Source organism: Sinocyclocheilus anshuiensis, unplaced genomic scaffold (genome assembly GCF_001515605.1).
Source record: "Sinocyclocheilus anshuiensis isolate Anshui unplaced genomic scaffold, SAMN03320099.WGS_v1.1 scaffold613, whole genome shotgun sequence".
Taxonomy (NCBI): Eukaryota; Metazoa; Chordata; class Actinopteri; order Cypriniformes; family Cyprinidae; genus Sinocyclocheilus; species Sinocyclocheilus anshuiensis.
In genome coordinates, this window is record NW_015536487.1 from 921,038 (window position 1) to 931,175 (window position 10,138).

Sequence of the window (10,138 nt, forward strand, 5' to 3'; positions counted from 1 at the left end):
TTACAAGTCCGACTCTCTAACCATTAGGCCACGACTTCCCTCAAAGCTTGATTAATTTGAATCTACACATACTAATACACTTTAACATTTCAAGTTGCATAAATCAACACTATTTAATGAATCATGAACAAACAATAATTAACTATGAACAATAGTATATTTATAAATTATCATTAACCTAGATAATTAAACGCTGCACAAATTATTTCAAGACACCAAATGCATAAACTAAATGTTAACGAAAAAAACTTGTGTTACTAAAATGTCTTATCAATAACTGTTACATAAAGATACTAAAACTGAATTAATAAAAGAACTACAACAAAAGTTTCCATAAACACATTATTGTCACGGATGCTAAACATAACATAGGATTTAGGAGCTCACCTGGAATTGCCATTGAAACGAGAAAAGGTGTTTGTAAATCCTTCAAGAGGAACCTTGGGTAGTTGTGAGAGCTCTTTTGAGATTACCTCCTGAGTTGTGTCATCCTGCCAAGTATATCCTATAATAAAGCGGACAGAGAGAACCATAAAGTAACATACATAAACTAACCGGATTATATTCAAAGAAACCCCGCTTACACCTTGAATTGCTGACATTTAAAAAGGCATTACAAAGACCAGACAAGAGAAACTATTTTAAGTCACCATCATGACTGAAGCACACTGCTGCTCTCTATGCCCACAAGCAGAACTTTAAATAACTTGCTGCTGATATTCAAAGTATTCACGTTAATTAGTCCATATCTTTTCATTCAGACTAAAGACTTGCACAGTAATCTGAAGAATTGCATATGCAATCATTCACCTGAATTTAGCATTTTAAAAAATGCTACACTTTAAGGAATGTCAAACTTCTGGTCAACATCAAATCTAATTCTGCATCTCACCAAGAAAAAAAAACAACTAGGAATGAAACAAGACCGGGGCAGGTCAGAATCACAAAGCTTTCTGAATTCCATGGAGGAGAAACATAAATAAAAAAACACCAAACTGATGCATCGAATCCCATCTTGTGCATTCTGAAAACGTGTTCACCCAGCTTCCATGCAAATGTCACCCAATCAGACATACTTGAGATTGTTCACCACACTAAGGGACACAGGTATGCGGTGATTGAACGGATGGATGGGAGGAATGTCATTAACCAGCCACAGATGCAGAGGAACGAATAAAGATCTGAAGAGCATCTCCTTAAGCCCCTGTAGACGTGACCTCATTAGCCTTCCACCAGCCTCCGACATTCAGCCCTGTTAATCTGTTTTCTTGGAAACATGATGGGTGGGGGGCAGACAATGTAAATCTCTTATTTACATATATTGCTAAAAATGGCAGAAGACAGATCGTGGGCTTACAGTGGGGCCTCAGCTCAGCTGGCTTACAATTAAATATCATCTGCCACCATCTGTGGATTCTATACCTCACCAAATAGCATGTTGGGTGAAAGAGAGAAAATGTCATATTAGAGATACTGTGACTTTTTGAGGGATCCGAAGATGTGTGTTAATAATATAACATACAAAACATTTAGGCCCGGTTTCACAGACAGGGCTTAGACTAAGCCAGGATTAGGCCATAGTGCAATTACGACATTTAAGTAATTTTTTATAAACGTGCTTGGGAAAAAAACATTACTGGTGTGCATCTTAAGACAAAACACAGGCACTGATATATTTTAAGATGAGTCAGTGCAAGTTTCTTTCATTTTAGTCTAGGACAAGGCTTAAGACTTATCTGTGAAACCGGGGGATAATCAGTTTTTAAAGATAGAGTTCTTGTCAATTAATTTATCAACAAAGTGTTTGCTATAAGCTTTTCATTTGATGATGAGACAAAAATGAGTATCATGACATAAATGTAATCAAAATGAACAGTTGATGAAAATATGACAAGAGAAGGTGCTAGTCAGAATGTGCATGTCACGTTGTGAATACACTCAATCCATAATGCACTTAATAACTAAAGCATAAAGAGACTGCTGGTTAAATACTGTATTAATTTTAACCTGTACACTCTCAGAGAAAAAAGGTACAAAGGCTGTCACTTGGCAGTATCTTTTAAAAAAGTTAATTTTTGTACTTTTTAGGTATTAATATGTACACTTTAGGTACTGATGCGTACCTTTAAGGTACCAATATGGACCCTTTAGATACAAAGATGTACCTTTTGAATAGGTACCATCCCAGTGACAGCTTTTGTACCTTTTTTTTCTGAGAGTGTATCAACATTTAACATGTTTGAGTATTTGGTTTAATTTTGCACAATTTCAACTAAAATGTTATTTTTATTCACTAAAATTAGTCGCCATTTAAAAACGAACTAAAATGAATGAACATGACCAAACTTAATGGATATTTTCATCCATAACCAAAAATATCTAAAAGAAAAAACCGGCATAAAAATTCAGTTAAGAGAACAGCACAAGAGAAATTGCAAGCACAAGGACAGCTGAGCATTTATGTGTTACGCCAGCATTTACCCTCCATGGAAACACACACACTTACAATGTTGTTATACCTTCCTGTCACCCACGAGCGCTACACCCTTTTGCCTCAGCAAAGGTCCACCTCATTAGGTCTTGGATGGAGCCTAATATAATGTGCTACTACTAATTAGCAGACTGGTCATTGATGTCGCTGCTATCAAAATATGTGAGGGGGTGATGGTGGGGGGTGTCTTCCACGCATCTATTGCTTTTTTTAAGAGAACTCCATTATCTTTAAATATTTAAATCCCTTTTTCAGCAACAGACTTGCCTTCCATTCTTTGTTTTGACTGGCTTTTGGTTGTGCGGGGCAATACGCAAATGGGTGCACAAGTTAATGTGGAACCATCTTCCAATTAGTGAAGCTGACAAACATTGATTTAATTCTGTTCATCATGAATTGCCTAATTTATTGTGATAGTATAATAGCATAAATTAGGCAGGGGGACAGGTGGGCTTTTCCTGGATTATATGGGATTTCCATAGTATCTTCATGAACTAATTAATTTAACTCAGGTGGCACATTCCACAAATACGGTACAGCCTGGTATCCCATTATTTTAACCATTAGAGGCACAAATCAAATTTTTTTTCAGTTGTCATTGTGAGAGCAAGCTGATATGTTTGCAATACTGTTATCTAGAATAAAATTAATTCAGCATTAAAAGTAGCTCATTTCAAATGCATTAAAAGGTGGTACTGCCAATATATTATACTGTAGCAATATATATATATGATTTTATACATGCTTTTGCCATAAAAACAATTAACAATTACATAACGATCGTTCATTTTTAGATTATCTTTTGCAAATGTTGGATATCCGGTTTCCATTCAGCCCTTAATTTTTAGCGCCATCTTATATTGACAATCAAGGATCTGAGATCTAATATTCCTTTTCTAAATATGATGAAAGGTCATCGAAACCTCCTTTGCCTCCTACGCACAACACACAAGCCCGATCTACTGCAAAAGCCATCACCATTGGCCAGAAAATGGCAAAAACAGAAAACACTGCAGCAATGTGTGTTAGTCAAGCATCTGTTTAGAACAGCATTTAGGAATTCCTCAAGAGAGGGCTTCTGGACAGATTAATACTGTCTGGCTGTCTTGAGTTAAGCCCATGCAAAATGATGTGAACTTTGCTGCAGAGTAACAGATGCAGAAAGATGGAGAAATAATATGATATTCATAAGCCCTCTATAGAAAAGAGAATCACAGAGAGCTCTGTAGAAACTGTTGACATTTACTGTACTGAAAAGGACTTTTGAAGAAAGAAAATACATACAATTCCCCGAAACTAAATGCAAGTAACAAAATGTGACTCAAATGTAACTCAAATGTTTTGTAAATATGCAAAAAGACAATAAAAAAAAAAACATGTCCAAGGACACATGCGCTTCTGCTCTGTTAAAGCACTGATTGCAATAATTGCCAACAATTTATTTTGGAATTACAGTGTAATAGCCCTGTTTTGTAATGCAGGTTTGATCAGCCCTTCTGACAGTTCACTTTGAGTGTGCAAAGAAGAAATCTAAGTAAAATTTAGGACTCATTATTGAGCATGTTGGAGGGCTTACACACAGGCTAACAGGTACCAATCAAATGTGTTTTTCACAGCCTGATCTGTCAGATATAGTGCTTCTCTCACACTATCAAATAAACAACACATATATACATTTGTAGCACACCCAAGATTGTTTGGCAGAGTATAGCATTTTCCCAGCATGCATTGTGGCTGCTGAAATCTAATTTGTTGCCTTTTATTGCTGTTGAATTGTACTGTATTGTTATGCATTTGTGTTCTCCTGTTTATTTGTGTTTTCATGTTATTTGTTATGCCACTTGCAAGTTTTATACCAATGTTTTTGTCCTACTGCTAGTTACCATAGTTGCACAGAATGTGCCAGTTCATTATTTGTCTTGTCATGTCTTTCACTTTTAGTTCAAGCTTAAATACGTTTGTATGTGAAATAAATGATGTTAAAATCTGAGCTCCACATAACTGTATTTATTATCAACCTACAGCTCACCACAGCATCTAATATGCTGAAAACAAACTGACCATCTAGTTATTATGGTACTATTATATTCTGCACATTACTGTGGAAAGATATTTCAAGAATCAGAAGCAAATTAATTCCCAGGAGTTTTTGAACATCTCACCTGCATGGTTTTAAGAGGTATTCGTCAAAAATGTAGTGCACTATTGTGGCCAGTGTCCCCTGCTCTCCTTCTTTCTGTCTTTCTCACTCTTGCTCGCCTGTGTCTCGTCTCTTGTGGGCCATGAGAGTAAGTAGCTCTAATGCACGTCAAGGTGAATCACTTTGCTTCGCTGAGCTTCTATCTGAACATGGAGTTTCTACCTGTATGATGGTAAGGCCAGAGGTCATTGGAAAGCCTGGAGGGCCTTGTTACACATCTATAAACTTCTCATGGCACCAGTGTCTCTTCATAAGCCTTGTGTTTTGTTACCTGTACCCCACACCAGAACCTACATAATCAGGTACACTATATACATCTAATGAACAAATTTGTATATTTGCAACTATTTTGGAAAATAAACAGTCACTAATTGTTGAATGTACCTGATGTCACGTCACAGCAAAATATATGAGGGAAAAAAGATATTTGGAGATGGAGTAACTGTAATTTAGAAAATGTACAATATTATCTAGTGTGGAACAGAACACAGGAATGTTGAGACACATTTTTCAAAGATCTATTACATTGGCACTGCATCTTAAAAATGTGACGCTCATGGTGTAAGATGTGACTAAGACTAAATAGCCAAAGATGTCTGTCTTCATTTTTGCAGTATAAAAATGGTGCAGATGGAACACAACAAGATATTCTTTGAAATAAATAAATAAATACATACATACAGCCCAAAATCTACCTCAGAAAGACTACAAAATGGATTGTTATGGACCGTTATAGGCCGGTAATACACCTCAAATCAAGCAATATATTGACTTCAAAAGCATAATTTTGGTCTTCCTTAATAATATAATACTTTTAAATTACACTATTGTTCAAAAGTTTGGAGTTGACATGATTTTCTCTTATGCTCATCAAGGTTGCATTTATTATTTAATCGACAAAAACAACACACACAGTAAAACAGTAATATTGTGAAATATTATTACAATTTAAATTACTTGTTTTTCTATATATTTAAATTCCTGTAAAGGCAAATCTGATTTTTTTTAATTTTTTTTAGCAGCCATTACTCCAGTTTTCAGTGTCGCAATAAACATAATTTGTTGTGCTGCTTAATATTTTGTGGAAACATTCAGGATTCTTTGATAAATAGGAAGTTCAAAGGAACAACATTTATTTGAAATTGTTAGTACCATTATAAATGTATTTACTATCATTTTTGATCAATTTAATGTTCTCCTGCGAAATAAAAGTATTAATTTATTAGAAAAAAAATAGTAATAATAAATAAATAAATGACCCCTTACTTACCCCTAAACCTAAGTACAGTAGTGTACACTCACTGATCTGTGTGCTTTTATTGGCAAACAAGCCAATAATTGTGATTCATACAATTAATTAAATCAAATTTTACTGAAAGCTGACTGACAGTAAAACATCACTGGCTTTGAGCCTGGCAAACAGCATGAGAAACATTATGCATGACGTAACTTAGACATCCAGCTGAGTATTGTTTTTAAAGAACAAATAACTTTAAATTATTTCAGAGAATCAGTTCTGAGGTATTTCAGCTGTCCATTATAAGTGACCTCACTTTAGAGACAAGCCATTAAATCCGTCTTAATTCCCCCCCTTTCTCACTCTCCCTTCCAGCTGCTCCTTACCAAACTGTCTGTCTATCACCTCCTATCTGTCCCTCTCTATTCATTAATAGCCTTCTACTCTAAAAGACATCTGTAACTTCCCATTATCCCTAGACACACTGACCACAGTTGAAGATCAAAGGGATGGCACGATGCATTATGAGCGGGCTGTAATGTACAAATCCAGGAGCAGGGAAATCTGAAAAACATCTAAAGACAATGGCAAGAAATATGGGGCAGCTCACAGCAAGAGAGGGCTGTCAGTTTGCATAATAGACCCGTATGACAAAGAGAGAGCATTCTGGCCGTTCAGTCAATGGCATCGATCTAATGACATTGTGCAGGGTGTGCGACGGCGGCTTCACAAATTGCGTGATTTCTACAGCTACTCTAAACGCGTGATAAAGCGAATTGTGAGTCGATGGCATTGATGTTCTCTACATCTATCTGCCTATCTCACTCTGCTGTGAAGAGGAATGTGGAAGGATGTTGGTCTGCTGAAGGGTTCTGTAAGAATTAAAAAGAGTGTGTGAATGTGATGGTTGCAAGGCAGATGTGATCAGATGCGTGTATAAAAAAGGGGTGTGTGTATAAAAATGTCACACAGACACACACAAACCCAGGGCAAACGGACAAGAAAACAAGATAAGATAACTGCAAACATTTAATGGTTCACACATTTGTCATCTGTCTGCTGAATTGGGCACAAATTCATGGACGGAAGCACACAAACAACACACATGCGCACAACACACAGCCGTTCGAACACACACAGACGCACACAAGGGAATATCTAAAGACGTCTGAGATCTCCCTTGAAAAAGCGCTCTGAAATTAAAATAAAAACACTGCAACACAGCATGTCAATCAAAAGCCGAGGTTTCAGACACCATCTGCATCCAAAAATTTAAAAAAAGGAGAGCGAGAGAGAGAGAGAGAGAGAGAGAGAGAGAGAGGAAGCTGAAAACAGCCTCTCATCCTCCTGATCCCTCTCTCTTTATTTGGCTTGGGTAATTGGAGTAAGTCGGCCATCTCTCTGGCTCTCTAATATTCATTACCATGTTGGTAATTTACCCAAAGACGGTTGCGTGCCTTCCACGCTTTTCAACTCTCATTTATGGCTGTTTGAAAAGATCAAGCTGGGAGCAAGCCTCTGCAGCCTATTAAAGGCTCAGATCCTTCACCGAGACAGACAGGATGGAGCATGCTGCCCCCAAATGGCTATGCTGGAGACTGACAACAATAAGCCCTATGTTCTGATTGGTGTCAGAAAACATGCTTTGAATATACACTGCAGTGCAAAAGCAGAGCCAACGTGAGCAGTTCTTATTTACATCCTACTAAATAACATTATGACAAAGAGAGGTTAAATAAGACCCCTGTACTACTGACTTATAACAGCTACAGTTATGAAGGAAGGTCTTAAAAAGATAGTTCACCCAAAAATAAAAATTCTATCATTTACCCACCCTCATGTTGTTCCAAACATGGCTGACTTACTATAAAAGAAGATATTATAAGAAATGTTTCTTGTTCATACAATGAAATTCATTGGCGTCAAATGTCATTTTAGACCCCAGTGTCCTTCAAAATATCTACTTTTTTGTTTTGCAGAAGAAAGTAATTCAAACAGGTTTGTAATGACATGAGGGTCGGTGAACAATTACAGAATCAACCATCCCTTTTAGACCTTCCTCAATAACCATAACAGTAATAATACAGTTCTAGGGGTCTTATTTCACCTTGCTTTGTCATAATGTTCATTTTTTATTTTAGGGTGAACTACTCCTCTAAGTCGTATTACAACAAATCTATTTCCTCTCAAATGGTTAGTAAATTGCATTATTACAGCTAAATGAATGTGACTCATTGGATAAAACCAATGTTTGTACCCCCTGAATTAAATCTGAATGCTTTGAAATCCTAATACAGATGACTGATTTAAAAATGATATATTATAGGGTTAGTATAATTTGTATGTTACATGTACAGTTCGAAAAAGCTTAAAGGAAATAGTTTGTAATCATTTAAACAGTGTGAACCCTGTGTATCAAAATCACTTCAATTTTACTAATTAGCTTTTCATATAAAGTGGCTTTAAGTTTTTGATGAAACCCCATTCTAGCAAAACTGCAACACACTGAACAGACGTCTAACACAGAGAGTACCCAGAGTTTGTTGTACAAGTGCAAGTATCTTAAGTCAGATCTACAGATCAGACATGTTCAAACAATATGTTCAGCTTGAACAGATTAAGACTCACATCTCTGCAGAAGTTCTCCTCTATCAGTGATAGTACATTCAGTCCAGCCCTGCTAACACAGTGTATCATTGAGAAACCTTTCTGTCACGAAAGCCCTCAGATGTCCAATTCCATGCCCCTGAGCAGTGGATGAGTGCTCAGTCTCATCCTTTCATCCCACTCTCTTTCATCTGTCCATGTGACAGACAGCAACATTGTGCCACAAAAGATGAGCGCACGTTTGGCTGTGTGTCAGCTTTGACTTGAGATGATGAGCTCTGGAACTGATTGTGACACGGTTCTGCCAAGGATAAAACTTACTAGTTAAGTACATTGACGAAACCAGAAACTGCTGTCAGTGAAGTTTTGATGATGTTTTTTAATCTGTTACTCACTGATCTTAGGTTTCACAAAAGTTTGGCCAGCGTTTAATCATGTCAACAAGGTGCACAGCAATCAAGGTCAATATAGCTAAAATAGCCAGTGAATTCATTTACCTGACACTACTATCTTACGACTAAGTAACACATCATAGTGATTCTGATTCAGCCAATGAAGATAGTATCATAAATGCTGTAATACAACAAAACTTCAATAGAAAGGTACAACCTATCACAGAGATGTAGGTGCCACAAAACAATAGTGAAACAATAAATATTTAATTTATCATTCAAAAATTTGGAGTTGTTAAGATTTTTGAAAGAAGTCTCCTGTGCACACCAACGCTACATTTATTTGATCAAAATATAGCAACAGCAGTATGACTGTGAAATATTACAATTTCAAAAAAAAAATTCTATTTTAATATATTTTAAAATGTAATTTATTCATGTTATAGCAAAGTTGAGCAGCTATTACTCCAGTCTTCAATGTCACATGATCCTTCAGAAATCATTCAAATATGCTGATTTGCTGCTCAAGAAACATTTTGCATTATTATCATCAGTAAAACAACCATGCTGCTTAATATTGTTTGTCAAAACCATGTACATTTTGTTCCTAGAATCTTTAATGAATAGAAAGTTCAGAACAGCATTTATCTTTTGTAACAATGTAAAAGTCTGTACTGTCACTTTCAATCAATTTAATGCATCCTTTCTTAATAAATTCATTCATTTCTTTAAGAAAAAATAAAATCTTACTGACCCCAAACTTTTGAATGGTAATGTGAGTATTTAGAAGAGAATTAAGATAACTAATAGACATACAGTACGTTTCCATGTACTTCATGGCTTTGCTGCAGTAAGTAGGTAAAAGGGCAAAAGAGTTACAGGAACACTGACAGGTAAATAAGTATCAGTAAATAATAGGGATGCGCCGATCCGATATTCATATCGGGTATCGGCTCCGATAGTGCCATTTTTCTCGGATCGGGTATCAGAGAGAGCCGATCCAAATCCGAGAATTGTTTTGTTTTTTTTGTTTGTTTTTTTTTCTCGATTGTGCGAATTATTCTGTGTTACTTCTGAAGCCATACGATAGCTTAATGTGAGCTACATATGAATATTTAAGTCCTTACATTAAAGTTCACACAAACTCTTTTCTCCGCTGTGGCTGTCAGTCATTCGTTCAGCCTTTAAACCCTGGTCGCGTTCGGTTACAG

General features: G+C 36.2%; 1 protein-coding gene across 1 annotated transcript in view; it reads right to left on the bottom strand.

Annotated features, from left to right (window-relative positions):
• Positions 1–10,138, bottom strand: part of LOC107684914 (receptor-type tyrosine-protein phosphatase N2-like) — a 140,907-nt gene that overhangs the window by 82,205 nt on the left and 48,564 nt on the right. The window contains exon 4 of the mRNA XM_016481298.1: positions 388–505. Coding sequence (XP_016336784.1) covers positions 388–505 — 118 coding nt within the window. The remainder of the gene's footprint in view (positions 1–387; positions 506–10,138) is intronic.